General features: G+C 53.6%; 7 protein-coding genes across 7 annotated transcripts; 4 read left to right on the plus strand and 3 right to left on the minus strand.

The window, feature by feature from the left end:
- Positions 1 to 447: 447 nt before the first annotated feature.
- On the plus strand, positions 448 to 1,362 carry BX661DRAFT_144453 (P-loop containing nucleoside triphosphate hydrolase protein; the record flags this gene model as incomplete). Its single annotated transcript, XM_051533049.1, has 1 exon — positions 448 to 1,362. A coding segment is annotated over one exon (915 nt), but the record flags the coding sequence as incomplete, so codon positions are not given.
- Positions 1,363 to 2,012: 650 nt separating this feature from the next.
- Positions 2,013 to 3,353, plus strand: BX661DRAFT_144631 (GDP dissociation inhibitor; the record flags this gene model as incomplete). Its single annotated transcript, XM_051533057.1, has 1 exon — positions 2,013 to 3,353. One exon carries the CDS (start codon positions 2,013 to 2,015, stop codon positions 3,351 to 3,353), a length of 1,341 nt encoding a protein of 446 aa, XP_051390463.1.
- Positions 3,354 to 7,648: 4,295 nt separating this feature from the next.
- BX661DRAFT_133868 (SIT4 phosphatase-associated protein-domain-containing protein) lies at positions 7,649 to 10,800 on the minus strand (the record flags this gene model as incomplete). The annotated part of the gene is made up of 5 exons (XM_051532627.1): positions 7,649 to 7,737; positions 8,152 to 8,827; positions 9,113 to 9,970; positions 10,316 to 10,526; positions 10,661 to 10,800. Coding segments are annotated over 5 exons (1,974 nt in total), but the record flags the coding sequence as incomplete, so codon positions are not given.
- Positions 10,801 to 12,643: 1,843 nt separating this feature from the next.
- Positions 12,644 to 14,617, plus strand: BX661DRAFT_185227 (histidine phosphatase superfamily). Its single transcript, XM_051536729.1, has 2 exons — positions 12,644 to 13,205; positions 13,345 to 14,617. The coding sequence occupies exons 1-2, from the start codon at positions 12,748 to 12,750 to the stop codon at positions 14,543 to 14,545; spliced, it is 1,659 nt and encodes a 552-aa protein (XP_051390465.1). The 5' UTR covers positions 12,644 to 12,747; the 3' UTR covers positions 14,546 to 14,617.
- Positions 14,618 to 17,295, minus strand: BX661DRAFT_185229 (transketolase). Its single transcript, XM_051536730.1, has 2 exons — positions 16,605 to 17,295; positions 14,618 to 16,198 (listed from the first exon to the last, which is right to left on the minus strand). The coding sequence occupies exons 1-2, from the start codon at positions 17,129 to 17,131 to the stop codon at positions 14,668 to 14,670; spliced, it is 2,058 nt and encodes a 685-aa protein (XP_051390466.1). The 5' UTR covers positions 17,132 to 17,295; the 3' UTR covers positions 14,618 to 14,667.
- An 18-nt stretch (positions 17,296 to 17,313) lies between these two features.
- Positions 17,314 to 18,124, plus strand: BX661DRAFT_225681 (uncharacterized protein; the record flags this gene model as incomplete). Its single annotated transcript, XM_051538946.1, has 3 exons — positions 17,314 to 17,666; positions 17,818 to 17,839; positions 18,077 to 18,124. A coding segment is annotated over one exon (341 nt), but the record flags the coding sequence as incomplete, so codon positions are not given.
- BX661DRAFT_185230 (uncharacterized protein) lies at positions 17,314 to 18,424 on the minus strand. Its single transcript, XM_051536732.1, has one exon. It carries the CDS (start codon positions 18,347 to 18,349, stop codon positions 17,747 to 17,749), a length of 603 nt encoding a protein of 200 aa, XP_051390467.1. The 5' UTR covers positions 18,350 to 18,424; the 3' UTR covers positions 17,314 to 17,746.
- Positions 18,425 to 18,532: the final 108 nt, after the last annotated feature.

The following is an 18,532-nucleotide window of genomic DNA, read 5'->3' on the forward strand; positions in this document are numbered from 1 at the left end:
GTTGCTGCTACTGCTGCCGTTGCACCCATACAGAGAGCCTCGATTATTGCGAATGGGCATTGTAGTGAAGACAACAGAGTATCGCCCTTCGTCACTGCCAAACAGCAGCTGCAGCTCGACAACATCAAGCGCCATGGTATCAACCAAGAGACCAGCGCGCGTCCGTTTTCCACGCCTCCATCTCATACGCAGCAGCCTGCTTACCAGCCCCAGCCAAACCCAGCAAAGCGGTTTGCCCTGTCCACGCGCCGCACACTGTCTTCCTCAGAGGAGACCGACCTGGACTCGCGGTCAGCCAACCCTACCGACCCGTACTTGCTCGGCGCGTCTAGGCTACAGCAGCAGTCTCAGCAGCGCGTCGGGCCGAGGCGCCAGCTGGCGCCACTGCACGCAAAGAAACCAAACGCCGTTGCTATCCCGGCACCGCCAGCCCCCGGCGATAGCATTGTCGACGATCGGCTGAAGAACATCGACCCCAAGATGATCGAGATGATCGAGAACGAGATCCTCACAACGCCGCAGGCCATCACCTGGGACGACATTGCCGGCCTCGGCCACGCGAAGCGCGCCGTGCACATGGCCGTCATCTATCCACTGCTCAAGCCCGAGCTCTTCCAAGGCATCCGCGCGCCGCCCAAGGGCTTGTTGCTTTTTGGCCCGCCGGGCACCGGCAAGACACTCATTGCGCGCTGCATCGCCAGTCAGGCCGGCGCGACGTTCTTTAACATCAGCGCGTCGTCGCTCACCTCAAAGTGGATCGGCGAGGGCGAAAAGATGGTGCGCGCGCTGTTTGCTGTTGCGCGCGTGCGCCAGCCCACAGTCATCTTCATCGACGAGATCGACTCGCTGCTGACCCAGCGCACAGACGGCGAGCAGGAGGCGACGCGCCGCATCAAGACCGAGTTTCTGGTGCAGCTCGATGGCTGCGGCACGTCGTCCGAGGACCGAATCATCCTGCTTGGCGCAACGAATCGGCCGCAGGAGTTGGATGAGGCTGCCAGGCGCCGCTTCCCCAAGCGTCTGCTCGTGCCACTGCCCGATCGCGCCGGCCGCCGCACCATTGTGGCCAATATGATGCGCAAGCAGGTGAACAGCCTGACTGACGCGCACATGGACGAGATCTGTGACCAGACCAACGGCTACTCGGGCGCCGACATGGACACGCTGTGCCGCGAGGCCGCCTACGGCCCAATCCGCTCCATTGCGGACATCACCACTGTTAGCGTCGATGACGTGCGCCCAATTGCAATGGAGGACTTTGCATATGCACTGACCCAGGTCCGCCCGAGCGTCAGCCCAAAGGACTTGGAAATCCATATCGAGTTTAACAAGCTCTATGGAATGTCGGTCGCAGATGGATAAAACGACAAAGGGCAACAACGCTAACACACTTGAAAAAACACCAAAACAATGGACAGGTTCCAAAGCGGCAAACAACAACAAAATCTTAGGGCAAAGGAGGGAAATAAAAGGATCAGTCTGTTGACGTTTTTCCCCATCTCTTTTTGCTGCAAGCTAAGCTAAGCTAAGGATGAGGACAAGAACTAAAGGAAAAAAGCACGAGCTTTTATTACAAAATTATTTTTATCTTTGGACTGGCTGTCCATGAGAAAAACCGATGACACGGCCAGGTTTTTTGTTTTTATTTAATCCCGCCTGGCCTTCATCATCATCTTTGCTACCGTTGCCGTTCGAAAAACAAAATATTAAACCCTACTCCTCCGCCTCCTATTTACTTTTTTCAGCTTCACTCTATATTTTCTCTTTCTCCTCTTTCTCTCTCAGCTCATCATCTCCTTTTTCTCTTTCTTTCCCGTATCTTTTCTTACTCTTATTTTTCATACACTCTTGATATTTTTTACACACACCCTTTTTCCTTTATATTTTCCTCCTGTTGTTTTGTTATTTAAAAAACTCCACACCAAAGGCAACAAAAATATAAAAAAGAGATTCCCCAAACCTCATCTCTAAGCCCAAACCACTAATTCCAAACTACTAAATTCTAACAAACAATGGACGAGGAGTACGACGTTATCATTCTTGGCACCGGCCTCACCGAATGCATCCTCTCAGGCATCCTCTCCGTCGAAGGCAAGAAGGTCCTGCACATCGACCGCAACAACTTTTACGGCGGCGAGAGCGCTAGTCTCAACCTCACTCAGCTCTACGAGCGCTTCCGCAGCGGCGCGCCAGTCCCCGCCGAGCTCGGCCGTGACCGCGACTACTACATTGATCTGATCCCCAAGTTCCTCATGCAGGACGAGGGCCTGGTTAACGTCCTCTACTACACTGATGTCCTGCGCTACCTCGATTTCGTCGCCATCGCCACCTCTATGGTCTACTGCGAGGGCAAGATTTACAAGGTGCCGTCGACCCCTGCCGAGGCACTGACGAGCCCGCTTATTGGCTTCTTCCAGAAGAACAACGCGCGCAAGTTTTTCGAGTACCTGCAGAACTGGCGCGAGAGCGATCCCGCGACGCACGAGGGGCTCGACCTGAACCGCCACACGATGGTCGACGTCTACAAGCACTTTTCGTTGAACGAAGACACCCAAGAGTTTATTGGCCACGCCATGGCGCTGCACCTCGACGACAAGTACAAGACGAGGCCCGCTCGCGAGACCTGCGACCACGTCATCATGTACGCCAACTCTGCGTCGCGTGCCATGTCGCGTGACGCTGGCAGCCCCTATATCTACCCGCAGTTTGGCCTCGGCGACCTGCCCCAGGGCTTTGCCCGCCTCAGCGCTGTGTACGCTGGTACCTTTATGCTGGACACGCCTGTCGAAGAGATTGTGCGTGATGAGAAGGGTCAGTTTGCTGGAGTGCGCTCGGGCGACCAGATTGCGCGTGCAAAGCAGGTCATCGGCGACCCGTCGTACTTCCGCGATAACGTGCGCAAGACTGGCCGTGTTATCCGCGCCATTTGCATTCTGAACGATGCCATTCCCAAGACCAACGCTCACTCTGCGCAGATCATCCTGCCCCAGAGACAGACCGGTCGCGAGCACGATATCTACATTACTTGCTTGTCCCAAGAGCAGAAGGTCTGCCCTCAGGGTCGCTGGATCGCCTCTATCTCGACCATTGCTGAGACTTCAGGCGATCCCAAGGAGGAGATTGCCTCTGCACTTAAGCTCATCGGCCCCATTGAGCAGATTTTCATTGGTGTCTCTGACATCTACGAGCCGGCTGCCGACGGCACCTCTGATAATGTCTTTGTTAGCCGTTCGTACGATGCCACCTCGCACTTTGAGACCGTCTACGACGATGTCAAGGATCTTTACAAGCGCATCACTGGCAAGGAGCTGGTTCTGCAGAAGCGCCCCATTGACGCCGAGCAGAAGGCCTAATTTTTTTAAACTTTTTTCTCACATCCTTTTCTCCTTTTTCAATTGTGTTAAGCAGCCTCTTTTTTCATATATCCACCCACCGACGTGTTTCTACCAGAAATCATACGCGTGCTATCGTTTATAATATAAATTGTTCAATTGTTTGTTTTTTCTCTTGTCCCTCTTGCTCTTGTCCCTGAGCATCGTCTCTTGACATTGACAATTGATAATTAACAATTTTAATTGTATTGCTATTAAAGTTGCTATAGTTGACTTGTTTGATTTACAGATGGAATACACTAATGTAGAAGGCTTTTGGAATTTCCAGACATTTATAGCGAAAGTCCAGATTTTTAAGCGGGGGATTTTCAAAACCCGTTTTTTGCGCAAAAATGCACGGGCAGAGTCGGTTGGAGCTGAGCGGGTCTACAGCGACACCCGAGACTCTGCTCAAGCCAAAACTCAAGCTCAAGCGCGTGCGCAAGAATCCATCTTCCCCTGCTTCTTCTCTTTGCAAGAGGCAGCAAATCAATTAATATAGACAGCCATAAGTGATCTATTGCCACTAGTTTCTAAACACCTTTTAGGTTGCTATTAGATCTGTAGGAAGGATGTTGATTTGTAGTATATTTGTAGTCTCATTCTTTTCTTTGGTGTGACTACATGTAGAAAATAAATGAATCATAATGACTGCCATTTTTTTTTGTCGCATGAAATAAAAATAAAAATAAAAGGTAATAAATTGGTTATTGATAAATGTGAAAGAACACCACAACGTGCGCGAGAAAGAAAGAAAATAAGAGAAACAAAAGTAAAGCGAAAAAAAGAAGAAAGGGAAATAAAGTGAACGAATATAAGTCATCATCACCTCCACTTGCTGATTACTCTGTACTAATTGAGAATGGGTTCAAACATATTGAGAACAAGCGAGGCGTCAACACCATTTGCTCGTCTAATGACAGACGATAGACACAGACCGAATTCTGCGCATATTTGTCCCAACCGTCTTTTGTCACTGATCGTGTGAACCGAGCAGGAATCCTCAATCCCTCGTTGAAGCAGTTGGGAATAATGATATGTGGCATGTTTAGGCTTGCCCCAATATCTCTGTTCCAAAAGTGCCGTCTAATTTCAGACATTGTTTCTTCCACTGGGCGGGCTGCAACATCCAAAAGAAGTACAACGTTAATAGACGTTGATTTGAGAGTGCGTGATCAGAGGCGGTGAAAAAGGAGGGACAAGAAAAATGGAAAATAGGGAGAACTGGTTGCATTCCTTGTTATTAAATGTAGTAGGAAGATGAATTCCAATTTGGTAACTTAAAATCTTCTACTCTTTCAGTACCTCCAGCATCTCCGACAATCGATCGATATCATCCTCGTCATCTTCAACAGAGTCCGAGCCGCGCTGCTTCGATGAATCCACAGGGATATTCGCTGCGGGTTTAGGACTAACCATGGGTATAAACCCACCCTGCCAGTCCCCAAACTCATCGTCCACCGTCATATTGTTTCTATGTGCTGCTGATGCTAGTGGCGCTTGCGAGATCTGCTGGTTTCCAAAAGTCGAAAAATCGGCCCAGTCCACGGACTCGTCGTCATCAACTGCCGGCGCCATCATTGCACGACCACGACTGCCTAAACAATTTTTTTTTTAAAAAAAATGGGGTTAAAATATTAAATGCACAAGAACAAAATAAATTATGTTAGCAATATTCTGCACGCTGTAAACCGTTCAATTTTATGTTGTTGCTGAGTGAAAGTACTAACAAAACAAAACACACAAACATATAAACAAGGTATGAAATGAGGATCAATGAATATGATGCTGATGCTAATGATGCTGATGCTGGTACATGTATATGCAATAAAAAATAAATAGAGAAAATAATAAAGTAAATGTGAAGGGGTGGTGATAGGGGTGCAGTGAAGAGTGGTGAGTGGTGCGAAATGCGAAACGTTGAGAATTCGAGTGACAGAGAGTGAGAACAAGAGCGAGAGTAAAAAAAGAGTATGTGATGGCGTGTGTGTGCGCGCGCTGTCGTAGAAAAAAGAATAGTAAAAGAACGAGAGGAAGCAAAAAGGAGCAAAGAGAGCAAGTGAAAAATGTGTAAAAAAGTGAGCGAAAAAGATAAACACGCACGCACTCAAACATTCACATACACACTTTCAAGCTAAAAAGGGTGTTGAAATGGAAACCTACTTTGGCATAGCAGATGAGGTTGATCCAATAGAATCCATAACAAAGGGCGAAGATTTATGAACCGGAGACATTGGCAAAGAAGGGAAATTTGGCATAGAAATACCATCGGCAGCAACCCCACCACTACCATTACCGCCTCTCTCTTTACGCCCCCGACGCCAATTCCGACCTCCCCTATTGGCAGTCCTCTCCGATGATCCGCTGCTGCTGCCACCCACCGACGACAATGACGATGACAAACCCGCCGATGCAGTCGCTGTGCCAGTGCTGCTTGGAATAGTTAGTGCCGAAGGAAGAGCACCTGTGGTGATAGTCAGGCCAAAAGTAGCTTTGCTGCTACTCGCCACTGACTGCATAGTTTGATGGTGCTGCTGCCTTGCTGGAACTGCAGCAGAAAGTGATTTAAAAGTGAAGGAAGGAGGTGGAGTGGGCATAAGAGAGATTTTGGAAAATGCACTGCTAGTAGTGCCATTGCCATTGCCATTGCCAGCGCTGGTGCTCATTGCGCCGCCGCTCATGCCCTTGGGCACCACACGATTGACGACATCGCTGCCAATGCGCATACTGCCGAGCTCCATCACTTCCTCACTGCCACAAACCACATCGGCAGCCGTAGCCGGCAGCCCCTCATCGCTGCTGTCCGACAGCTCATCCATGGGGATGTATCGCAAGCTGGACTGCGGAAGGCCATTGGGATGCATCAGCGAGGCACTGCCCGTCGCGGTGCTAACACCACTGTTCTCGCGCATGTGGGTCGCTGGCTTGACCACCGGCGACGATGTCGCAGACGACGGGGCGCTTCCTGACTGGCCCGAGGTCCCAGAGGAAGAAGACCTCACAGCCACGCCGCCACCAGACGCCACCGCAGTCTTACTGCGCTGTCTCGACGAGCCATCGCGGTTGCCCCCAGCCGCTGCCCCACCCAAAGTCACAGTGTCGCTCTTCAGCTGGCCGACAAACTCGCATGTCTTTGCGTCCAAGTACGGGAACTGTCCCTTGGACGCCGCCTGGATAACCATGTCACGGGATATCCCGACGCCGGCGCTCTGGCTGCGGGACCGCTGCCGCCGAGCAGCAAACGTGCCCACGCGACCGCGCCTGGCCGAGGAGTCATCGGAATCGGGGCCATCGACAGCCAGTGCTGCAGAGTCGGATCCAGAGGCGTCCACGCCGGTGCCATCAGGCTGCCAGCTGCCGATATCAACCGGCACAATATTATCGAGCTCCGAGCTCGACAACGAGCGCTGCTTGGACTCACGGTACAAGTCCTGTACACGGCCCTTGGGCTCGGCAAACGGGTTCTTGGGTCGCGTCTTTGGGAGCTGCGGCGGCGCGGCAAACGGGTGAGGGGGTATGGGCGGAAGCGGCGGCAACGAGGCCATGCTGTGAGCAAACGGGTGGGGAGGCACCTTGGGAGCAGGCGGCAGCTGGTTGCTGTCAACGGCAACAGCTGTGGCAGCGGCAACAGGGGCAGAATGTGTGGGAAAGGCAGAGTCTTCCGTATTGGCGGTAACTACGGGGCAAACAACAGCAGAGCCGCTGGCAGCAGTGGCACACAGCAAATTGGTTTGGGGCGGATTTGGTAAGGCTGCAGAAGGTGAGGAGGGATGAGGTTTTGCAACTGAATAAAACTGGAGGTCTGCAGCCGCAGCTGCAGATGTGGGGGAGGAAAATGAAGGGAAAGATGCCGAAAAAGATGTCGAAAAGGGAGAAGGAAGCGTAGGCAGCGCAAGCAAGTAAGACGGCAGCAAGGCGTCATCCATATGGTCGACGGCAGCCACGGTATGCGCGCTGCCGTCAAAGGACAAGCGAACCACCTGGCGACGCTCCATCTTACTGCTGTCGTCAGCAGCAGACGCCGCTAAGAATTCGGCCTGCTGCTGCTGCTGCTGGTATTGTTGAATGGAAGAGGCCCCCGTGGGGAAAGCCAGCGCAGAGTCAGCACCATCATCTATACAATCAGCGAACAAGGGCAAACTACTTTTACCTTGATCATCCACGAAGCCGCCATTGCCGTTGCTATTGCCGTTGCCGTTGGACGCGCTCATCACCACCGGCGACGACCTCTGCTGCCGCGCGGCTTCGACCAAGTCTGCCGCGCGGTCGCGCATAAAGTCGTTATTTCCGCCAATCTCCGAAGCGCTGTCATCGTCGTCATCATCGTCGTCAACATCCTCGTCCATGGCCGAGCCCTGGCTGCTACCTCTCTTGAAGACGCTCATTCCGTCGTCCTCGACATCGTCATCGTCGTCTTCACTATAAGCCATGCCAGACCGCTCGTTCTGGTAGCTACGGAAGCGGCCGATACGACCGGCAGGGCCAATTCCGCCGTCGTTATGGTAGCCGTCGTCGTCGTCGTCGTCGTCCTTGATAATAAACTGATCAGCGTCGTCGGCCATAGACGCATGCATGCCGAATTGCACTGAGCCGCCGTCAAAATGCACGCCCTGCTTCTCTGCGACGTATTCGGAGCTATCCTCGCCATCGTCGCCGTTGGTCGGGTACAGCATGCCAGTTGTCGATCCGGCTGAGCCCGCGGCTGGTGATGTGGCACTGGCCGAAGCCTCGATGCTGTGGTACCCGATGCGCCCGCTGTACCCCTTGGCCATGTTGCGACGCGTGCTGGCAGTGTACCTATCCTCGTCGTCGTCGTCCTCGTCATCATCTTCGTCCATGTCCTCATCATCGACATCCTCGTCGTCGTCCTCCGGCCCATAGGATTCGCCGGACGACGGGTCGACCAGCCCCATGCGCGAGACAAACACCTGGTCAGCATTATCGCTGGCCAGAATATCGACGGTGCCACCCGGACGCTCGCCGCCGAGCGGCTGCTGGTCGCGCTCACGTACCTCCTGCAAAGTACGTGCAACGTAATCGAGCCACTCGTCACCATCAATAAAGGGCGCAATCAGGGGCTCAAGCGCGGCTCCTGAGAGTTCAAGCAAGCGAGCCACTTCCTCGCCAATGCCCGTAAGATGGCCCATGTAGCCGAGCCTGACGCCGCGCGGCTCGTGGCAGACCTGGTCGTTTTGTGCGCAAGCCTGAGCAATGCGCGAGGTTATGCGCACGTCACGGAATGCGACGACGATGAGCGCCAGGTTGCACTCCAGGGTCAGCGGCAGATTGAGCACTTGGTGCATAATGTCGTAGACGACAGAGTGTAAGAAGTTGTTGAGCGAGAAACGGAAGAACAGGTCGGTGCAGATGGGGAGCACACCGTGCTGGATGAGATTCCACTTGAGCAGCTGCCCGACGGGCGTGTTGCTGGTGTCGTGGTCAGACGGGCTGCTGATCTCAATTGGAATGCTGGCGTAGCCGCCGGGCGTCCCAATATCATCGGCAGCAGATGGGGTCTGGCGGCGGCTGCTGCTGCTGCTGCTTGAAGAGGACTTGGCGGGTGACGGCGAAGTGGGCTGCTGGGCAAACGACTGGCTGCTAGGGCTGCTGTTGCCGCGCTGATGAGGGAAGCCAACAACCGTGGGGCTGTCCTTGTACGATGGCGAGTCTTCGGCATCGGTCCTTGGCGAGCCATCGATATCGCCAGCCGCATCAACAGAATTGATACCAGCAACACCAACAGCAACAGCAACAGACTCGATGCCCTGGGCCTTGTCGACCGGCATGTTGAGGCGCGGCATGTTGGAGCAGTGCAGCAGCTCGGCAAACAGCTCGCAGATGCGCAGGCGCTCAAAGCCCAAAGGCTCGCGCAGGCCCATCGTTGTAGGCACAGGCTCGGTCGCCGAGCGCGGGCTCTTGAGCAGCTCGACCAGGTCCTTGGTGCGCAGGGCCAGGACACGCATCATGTCGGAGAGGTCGACGGTAGGCAGGCGGCGCGGCAGCGATGCCTGCTGTTGCTGGTCATACGAGGCATTGTCGTAGGTGCCACCAAAGCCGTAGCCGTTGCCTTGGTCGTCGGGGGACATCTCGGCGTCGGCGTCCGAGTAGTTGCGCCGGATGAGCTCGATGAATATGTAGACGCAGTTGATCAGCGTGGACGTGGCGTGCGGTGCGCTGCGGTCAAGCATGTAGTCAGTCAGGCGCGTTACCATCTCCTGGCTTTTGAGCTCCTCGATCAGCGCGTTGGTGCCGATGGTCGGCTGTGCTGGGTTGTTGCATTGCGAGATGGCGATAATATCAAGCAGCACCTGGGTGGCCAGCGAGTGCATCTCGGGGTCGCACTCAGGCGAGAGCCGGTCGACGAGCATCGGAATGAGCCTGTACTCGTTCAGCCAGGCAATGATGCCGGGCCCGTTGTCGAGCTCTTCGAGGCTGATTATTTTAAGCAGCAGGTCGACCACCGTCGTCACGCCGAGGTGCTCGAGAAACAGGGGGATGGTATTGCCCTGCGCGCGGATAAAATCTAGCGTCTCATAGGGCTTGCGCTGCAGCAGACCGCACATGATGCGCGAGAAGTACGCCGCCTGCAATCCGTCCAGCTGGCCCGCAGGCAGGCCCATCACGCCCCAGAGCGCCTCAAGCAGGTGCTGCCGTGGGACGTTGCTGCTGCTGCCGCCGCCGTTGTTGTTGCCGCCGCCGCCGCCGCCGCCAATGATGTTGCTCGATGAGGTAAACGGCGACGACATAATTTCTTGCCGCGTCGGCTGCTGCGAGAGTGCGTTGTCGCTCCGTGAGCGCTGAGGCGTGAGCCGATTGCTGCCAGCAGCATCGTTGTTGTCGTCGCTATCAGCGGTGGTAGTGGCGGCAACGGCTGGGCTGCTGCTTCTTTGATTGCCATCGCTGGCCTTTTCTTGCTCCGCATTGTCGTTGTCGCCATCATCGACATCGCTGTCGCTGACCTCGCTGTTCTCGGCGTCGTCGTCGTCGCTCTCGGCAAAGTCGCGGTGGGAGTAGGTGGAAATGAGACACTCGACAAAGGTTACGCTGTTGCTGCAGAGGACTTCGACCGACGTCGAAGCCATTTTGGAGAACTTGAAAAACTCTTCTGTGGCAATATAGTCGACCATTTGCTTTAAATTCTGAGGCCGCGACAGGCTATATAGAAGAAGAAATGGAACATTGGAAATGCCGAAAAATAGCCGTGTTTTAGCAAGCAAGCATGCATGGCGCCTCACGACTGCCTGTTTTGAATTGAATTCAACAAAACCCAATTTAAAACAAATACTTACTATGAGACGACTTTGGTGTTTTGCTCGCGAACCTCTTGCAGGAGATCTGGGTCATTGAGAACTTCTTCGAGAGTCAAATCCTCTTTCTCCAGCAGCTTGTCGATATTTGACGCATGCTGCAGACCGAAACGCCAGAGCATATTTGGAAAAAAGCAGGACCTTTGTCGAATAAATAAATAAATGAAGGTTAAATGAGGGGGAATGAAACGCGTAAGAAAAAGAAAATGAGAGAAATTCGAGTAGGAAATAAAATAACTATGGAAATAAGAATAAACACTCCGTGAATCGGGTTTATTTGGAATGTGAAGAAAGAAGAAATGGAGGGAAGGGAAGGCGAGAGAAATGAGTGAGAGAAATATAGAAAGAAGGGCGGGGAAAAAATTGAGTGGTCCCTGGGTTGGGTTTTTTTCTCGCTAAAATATTAAAAAAGTCAAGTCTAGTATTCACGAATTTCCGCGTCTTGTGTAAAAAATCTTTGGTGTATTTCCTAAAGGAATTTGCTATATAATAATAAATAGAGAAAAGGGGCGGGCCGGAAAGTCGTACAGGTCGAGAATATAAATAAAAAAGCAAAGACGAACAAGAAGACGAGGACGAGGACGAGGACAAGGACAAACAAGGACGAGGACGAGGACGAGGACGAGGACGAGAACGAGAATATGGAAAATAAATTTGGGGGAGCGAGCTCAGTAAGAAGAGAAAAGAAAGGGATGAAATATAATATCGGGGAGGGAAAGGGGGGAGTGGAAATTTTACAGCAGGCAAAAACAGATCCAAAAAAAATCAAGCGAAAAGGGAATCGATACGCTCGCCTTGAGTATCTGGACGTTAATGTGTTTAGACGACTGTGCTATGCTGTGCTATGCTATGCTGCGCTGCGCTGTGCTGTGCTATGCTGCGCTGTGCTGTGCTGTGCTGTGCTGTGCTGTGCTATGCGTGCAGTGGGTGTAATTGCCAGGTTGAATTTCTGCTGTTGCCTGTGCCAAGTAAATAACGAGCAAGGAAAAATACTTGAACAAAATGAAAAACTAAACTTTTTAATCTATGCCCACGCCTACAAAAATTGGGCAATTAATGAATAATGAATAACCTGGGTTTTTTTACTTTATTTTTGATTTCGCTCGCACCTTGTTTCGAACCGGAATGGTCTTCTCATTTCGATACTGATTGCGTAGCTGCTTTGGTCTCATACAGCCATGCATGGCTCTGCATGCCGTTTTTTGCTTGTCTATTTATAATTACGACTCCTCTGATGGAAATGAAAAAAAACCTATTGTTGCGCGAGTTTTCGTATGTATGTGGCTTCCATTTCAGTTACAATCGTGGCGACAGCACGCTCAGCTTGCTGTGTCCGTGTTGTCATCTAATTGGGACGATAGTGCAAGCGTTGGAGTGCTGTTTATTGTTTGCAGTCAAGCCTGGGAAGAGCCTCCACATGCGCCTCCCCCTTCTTTAGCTCATCGCTGCGTAGGTCCAGCCTGCGGTCAATCGAATGGTCTGTGAGATTGTTGGGCCTGTTTGACTTGTTCTACCGGATTGGCGCCCGGATTGTTGATTCTAAAATCGGAAGACAATGGCGCATCGTCAGCCTCTCTGCATGCACACATATAAGTAACTAAGGAAGGACGAAGACTAAACCGACGAGATAGTCCACTGCTTAACAGCTCGCGCACTAAAATAAAGATATTGGATTGAATCGAACCGAACCGAATCGAATCGATCGGCCCAGAGGCAGGGAAAAAAAAGGCCCAAGACCAGCTGAAAAGTCCGTGCTTAAATTAGCGGTGATGTCATGCCATGTCAGTCGCTCGTGATAAGCTCGCAGGCCTCTGCTTTTGTTTTCTGTGTTCAGAGTTGGTCTTCTGACAGGACACTGGCTCACAAGGGTCAGGGAATATGCTTTTTAAGGTTTGCGGGATAGAGCAAGCTTAAGTGTAAAAAAAATTGTGTAATTTTTCGACACACGTCCACTATAAATCCAGCCTTACACTTTTTTGCTTTTCTGCATCAATTGCTTATCTTTTCGTCGCTTCAATTTTTATATTATAGCGGCTTAATTCTAGATATAAATTGATTTTTATAGAACAATGTCGCCATCCCAGACAGCAACAGTGGTCCCTGACCCGCCGTCCTTCTCGCAAGCGGCGCCACTCCCCAAGCTGACCTCCGAATACATGAACCAAATGTACCCCGAATACCTCGACCTCGTCCAAGCCCAAGTGTTTTTCCGTCACGGTGAACGCACGCCAGTTAAACAGCGCTTGTTAGAAACACCGTCGTGGCCATTTTGCCAGAGAGCAAATCACTTGCATGCGGAGTTCATGAAGGCTGTGGGCAAGTTTGTGCCCAGACAAGAGGCGATGCCGGTGCCTGACCCCCAGAGAAAGGTGGGTGACGCGAGGTACACTGAGAAAACTGGGACGCTGAAGAGCGGCTTGGAGTACGAGCCCGCCAAGTGGTCGGTGCGGCTGGGCAATTCGGGCTATGAGAGTGCCCCCGACGCTGCGGCCGACGATAGGCGCGAGACGTGGGATCCAAAGGCCTGGTAAGCAAGAAATGGCAGCATAAGACCGAGTGCGAATCGATGATAATGGCAGAATACAATGTAATATATATTACTGCATTCATGGCAACGCATCGGTGCTAAATGGCCTTTTGCATTTCTATTTTTACTTTCATTGTAGCGAGATGGGCCAGCTGTCCGACATCGGCCTGGACACTCTGTTCCGCACCGGGTCTTTCCTACGCTCACTGTACATCGACAAGCTGCAACTCCTTCCGCCCGTCCCCGACACAACGTCGGGCCGCCTGAGCGACTGGCTGTATATCCGAACGACTGACTACTCCCGCGTCATCCAATCGACCCACGCGCTCCTCGTGGGCATGTACCCAGGATACCCGAAGGCAGCGTGGAACGGAAGCCGGACGTCCTTCAACGAGGCCTTTTTGCGCCTCTTCCCGATCCACACGAGGATGCACCGCTCCGAGACCATGCATGGGAACTTTGGATGCTACAATTTTATCAGGCACTTTATTGACATTAGCGTGCACGACGCCGTGGAGCTCAAGTGGATCCGCGACATTTACCAGCAGACCATTGCGCTGGAGAGCATTGGAAAGAGGGCGGAGGAGATGATGGCCGTGCCGCATTTCGGGTCCAACTTCCACCAGGTCTACGACGAGCTAGTCTCGCTGGTCGCCCACGGCGGAGAGCTGCCCGAGGACATCAGCATGGACCATATGGAGAGCCTCGGCGCGGCCGCTTACCACCAGTGGACTGGCCGCGCCCATTACACGCAGGACCAGCGTCTGGGCTTTGGCCGTCTGGTCGACAACGTCGTACAGACCATGGCGCAGGCTGCTGCACTCGACTCGCAGCAGCCCGGGAGTGAGCGGCCGCACATTGGCTCGCAGCGTGAGGGCGACCTGCTGCTCTCTCCCGACGGTGTGCGCCCGCCAACCGATGGCGAGATCCCACGCGTGCCCAAGCTGGCGCTATTCGGCGGCCACGATGTCACAGTCGGTCCAATGTCCGTCATCATGGGCGCAAACACCCGCCAGTGGCTGCCGTTTGCGTCGACGCTGACTTTTGAGCTATTCAAGGACAAGGCCGAGCAAAGCAAGCAGCAGCGCGCCAAGCAGGCCGATCTGCCACGACCCTCGAGTGTGCCAAGGGATCTCGACACTGCCGGCCACTATGTGCGCGTGCGGCTCAACGACCAAGTTCTGCAGGTGCCGACGTGCGAGATGCCCGGCAAGCACCACCCGGCGATGGGCAGCTCGATGTGCACACTGGCCGCTTTCTTCGAGCACCTGGCGCCCGTGATTGCCTCCGAGGCCGAGTTCAGGACCGAGTGCGGCACGATGCCGCCGACGGAGATGTGAGGACGATGCTTTTTTGTTTTGACTTTCGACCTTCGACTTTGATAAAGCAATTTCATTATATTGAACACTTAAGCACTATATATTTTATTCTTTCTGGTTAAGCCAGCCTTGAAGGGGGCCCCTTACAGGTTCAGGCCGAGCGTGGGCACGGCGTTGGTCTTGTAGTGCTCGACGACCTTGAGGGCCTTCTTGGAGATGGCCTCGGGCGTCAAGCCAAAGTGCTCGTACAGCTTCTGGTACGGGCCCGATGCGCCAAAGGTATCGATGCCGATCGGGTGGTGCACATACTTGTGCCAGCCAAAGGTGCTCAAGGCCTCAACGCTAATCGAAGGCACGCCGGCGGTGAGCACGTCGTGGCGGTACTCGTCGGACTGGGCGTTGAAGAGCTCCACGCAGGGCATCGACACGACCTTGACGGTCAGACCGTGCTCGTTGGCCAGCAGCTTGGCGCTGTCAACGGCAATGCTGGTCTCCGAGCCAGTACCGACGATAAGCAGGTCGGGCTTGGCAGCGTTGGCGCCGTAGGTGGCCAGGCTGTAGCCACCCTTGGTCGCCTTCTCGATCGACGAGCCCTCGAGCTGGGGCAGGTTCTGGCGCGTCAGCGAGAGCACCGACGGGCGGTCGGCATGGGTCAGCGCCGACAGGTAGGCGGCAGACACCTCGTTGCCGTCGGCCGGGCGGAAGTTGAGGAAGTTGGGCGTGGCGCGCAGCATGGCCATGGTCTCGATGGGCTGGTGGGTGGGGCCGTCCTCGCCGAGGCCAATCGAGTCGTGGGTCATGATGTACAGCACGCGCAGGTGCGACAGCGCCGACAGACGCGACGCGCCGGCGGCGTACGAGATGAAGTTAAGGAAGGTCGACGCGAACGGGATGTTGGCGCCGTAAGCGGCAATGCCGTTGGAGATGGCGGCCATGCCGTGCTCGCGCACGCCGTAGCGCAGGTAGCGGCCGGCGTAGGTGCCCAGGCACGTGCTCTCAGGCTGGAAGTCGACGGCGTTCTTCCACCGCGTCAGGTTGGAGCCGGTCAGATCCGCCGATCCGCCGACGAGCTCTGGCAGCAGCGGCGCGATAGCGTTGATCACGGCCTCGGACAGCTTGCGCGTCGCCTCGGGCTTGTCGGACGGGGTGAAGCTCGGCAGGACCTGCTCCCAGTTCTCAGGCAGACGGCCCTCAATGCGGCGCACAAACTCGGCGTGCTCCTCGGGGTACTCCTGGGCGTACTTGGCCAGCAGCTCGGTCCACTGCTTCTCGAGCTCAGCGCCCTTGGCCGCACGCTCGTTGTAGAACTGGTATACCTCGGTGGGGACGGAGAACTTCTCCTGCGGGTTGAAGCCGAAGCGCGCCTTGACGGCCTCAAGGCTCTGGGCGCCGAGGGGCGCGCCGTGCACGTTGTGGGTGCCGGCGTTGGCCGCACCAAAGCCGATAGTCGTCTCGATCTTGATGATTGTGGGGCGCGTGCGCTCGGCCTTGGCCAGCTCGATAGCGCGGGCCAGGCCCTCGAGGTCGTTGTCGCCGTCAGCAACGCTCAGCGTGTGCCAGCCATATGCCTCATAGCGCTTGAGCACGTCCTCGGTAAAGCCGAGCTTGGTCGAGCCGTCGATCTGGATGCCGTTCGAGTCGTACAGAACGATGAGGTTGCCCAGCTGGAGATGACTAATCGCGCGGGGGAAAGGAAATCGGTTGGGAAAATACAGAAAGAGAGAGAAAGACAGCGTGAGTGAGTGTGCGTGTGTGGCGAATGAGCGATTAGCACGGGGCAGTTTTCCAATGGCACGGGCAATAAAGGCAGGACAGTGTAGACAGCGAGTGCGCTATTATGCGGGCCCAGGCTTGGCAATTAAAGGCAGCACACAATAACAAGAAATAACAAGAGGCTCCGGATTCACATCGTTTGCAATCACATAACCGAAATGGAAGGTCGGATCACCGCTGGCCACTTGCCGCTCGGACACCGCCAGCAAATGGCAGCGCGAAGCAAGCAATCAGCCGTCTCGCCTGGAGGAAGAAGGGGAAAGCGAAGAAAAATAAAAAGGCGAGTGAAAAAACAGTGTGTACTTACCCGGCCAATGATCCGGCCTCTGAGGCGACGCCCTCCTGCAGGCAGCCGTCACCGGCAATGGCATAGACGACGTTGTCAACAAGCTGGTATCCGGGCTTGTTGAAGGTGGCCGCCAGATGGCGCTCGGCGATGGCCATGCCAACGGCGTTGGAGACGCCCTGGCCCAGGGGGCCGGTCGTAACCTCGATGCCGTCAGTGTCATTGCTCTCGGGGTGTCCAGGCGTCTTGGAGCCCAGCTGGCGGAAGTTCTTCAGATCGTCCATCGACAGCTTGTATCCCATCAGGTGCAGCAGAACATACTGCAGCGCGCAAGCGTGACCGTTAGACAGAACGAAGCGATCGCGGTTGAGCCAGCTGCTGTTCTTCGGGTTAGCGTTGATGAACCGGGTGAACAGGACGTGCGCCATTGGAGCGCAGCCCATGGGCGCGCCGGGGTGACCCGAATTGGCGGCCTGGACCATGTCGGCGGCCAGGACACGGATCGTGTCGATGGCGAGCTGGTCAATGTTTGCGCTGGTGTTGGACATATTGTTTGTGCTTTGACTTGGTGACTTGCTTATGAGGAGGTGTGTGGGTGGGGTTGTATCAATGTGTTGTTGTGCAAGCAAAAAGACAAACAGAGGGGTTGTGATTAAAGTAAGATATTACGAGGAGTGCAAAATAATGACAATTTGGCTAAAGAAAAAAGAGGAAAGGAGAGAGGGGTTGAGAGCAAGACCCCCCCTTGTGCCAGCTTTAATACCCATTTGTGCCTGTCTTTCTGCGGATCTAGGGACGAAACAAAAAATAGGTGGCAAATACTTATTCGCACACTTCTGTGTCATCATAGCTGGTCCTGATGTTGATTCGGACGAGGGCCTGTGTGTTGTCTTTTTTAATTGGGCTGACAGTTTTTTTGCCCTTTTTTTGGATAACTGCTTTTTTGAATCGAATACTTTCTGCGTCCCCCTTATCCCCGACACCGATGGGCTTGGGACGTGCGCAAGGTGCAGTGCCTGTGGCAGTGGCAGCGGCAGCGGCAGCGACAGCGTGCGCCTGGGATTTTGGTGAGAACAAACACCCGTTCACCATCACATCGCGCTGATCGGCTGCGTGATCTGCAGTAATAACGGATGGATCACACTAATTGATTTGTCGTGAGCTTAACTTGCAGTGACCAATTGCCCGATATTAGTGGGACAAGAGTAAGCATTAGCTGCTGCGATGGCGGCAGCAACACGCTGAACACTGCTAGGGTTGCCCCGCCGTGCCATTCTCTTTCGGAGCCACACGATTGGCTGGCCACATACACTGACAAAGCGCTTTTCGAAGCGCAGCTCTTCTCCATTTAGTAGCTGGCAATCGCCAATTTTTGCCTTGTCGCTTGCCCTTTTGAGACCGACAAAAACCGCATAGTCAACTGTGTCGTAGCCCAGCCAAGCGCATACTTTCTCTTTCATTTGTCCAACTGTGCACGCATCGCTTGTCCATAGGCCGACTACAATGTCACCTGCACGTACGTTGACGGTGGATCCAACTAGCAACTGCAATGTGACTGGTGTTGGCGCCTTTTTTCTATTTGTGCGCTTGCTGACCCCGATGCACTCGTTGTTTTGCAACTCTTGCGACTGGTAATATAAATGCTGGTTACTCGCGCCGATGCCCAGTCGATCGGCGATTAACTGTTTTAGCATGCTGATTTTTATTGCCGATGCGAGGTTTACAATTACCTTGTGTCCATTATACCTGTTTATAATGAGTTTCATGACAACAGAGATGTGCTAGCACAAAGAATTCGCGAGTGTCAAAGAATAAATAAATGGACAATAAATAAAGAGAAAATTTAAAAATGAGAAAAATAATATAAAAAAGCAAAAATTAGGTGTTCATGTTAAAAATATTTATAATCCAAACCGCGCAACTTTTAACCTTTATATGTATTTATGTTT

The sequence above is a fragment of the Kickxella alabastrina genome (genome assembly GCF_025024165.1).
Source record: "Kickxella alabastrina strain RSA 675 chromosome Unknown BX661scaffold_17, whole genome shotgun sequence".
NCBI lineage: Eukaryota > Fungi > Kickxellomycota > Kickxellomycetes > Kickxellales > Kickxellaceae > Kickxella > Kickxella alabastrina.

What these genes read in the sequence shown, in the direction of transcription:
- BX661DRAFT_185227 (XM_051536729.1), top strand. Translation starts at nt 12,748, where the DNA reads ATGTCGCCATCCCAGACAGCAACAGTGGTCCCTGACCCGCCGTCCTTC. An exon ending in ACGTGGGATCCAAAGGCCTG is followed by an intron (nt 13,206 to 13,344) that starts GTAAGCAAGAAA and finishes CTTTCATTGTAG; the next exon opens with CGAGATGGGCCAGCTGTCCG.
- BX661DRAFT_185229 (XM_051536730.1), bottom strand. Translation starts at nt 17,131, where the DNA reads ATGTCCAACACCAGCGCAAACATTGACCAGCTCGCCATCGACACGATC. An exon ending in GAGGCCGGATCATTGGCCGG is followed by an intron (nt 16,199 to 16,604) that starts GTAAGTACACAC and finishes CCGCGCGATTAG; the next exon opens with TCATCTCCAGCTGGGCAACC.
- BX661DRAFT_185230 (XM_051536732.1), bottom strand. Translation starts at nt 18,349, where the DNA reads ATGAAACTCATTATAAACAGGTATAATGGACACAAGGTAATTGTAAAC.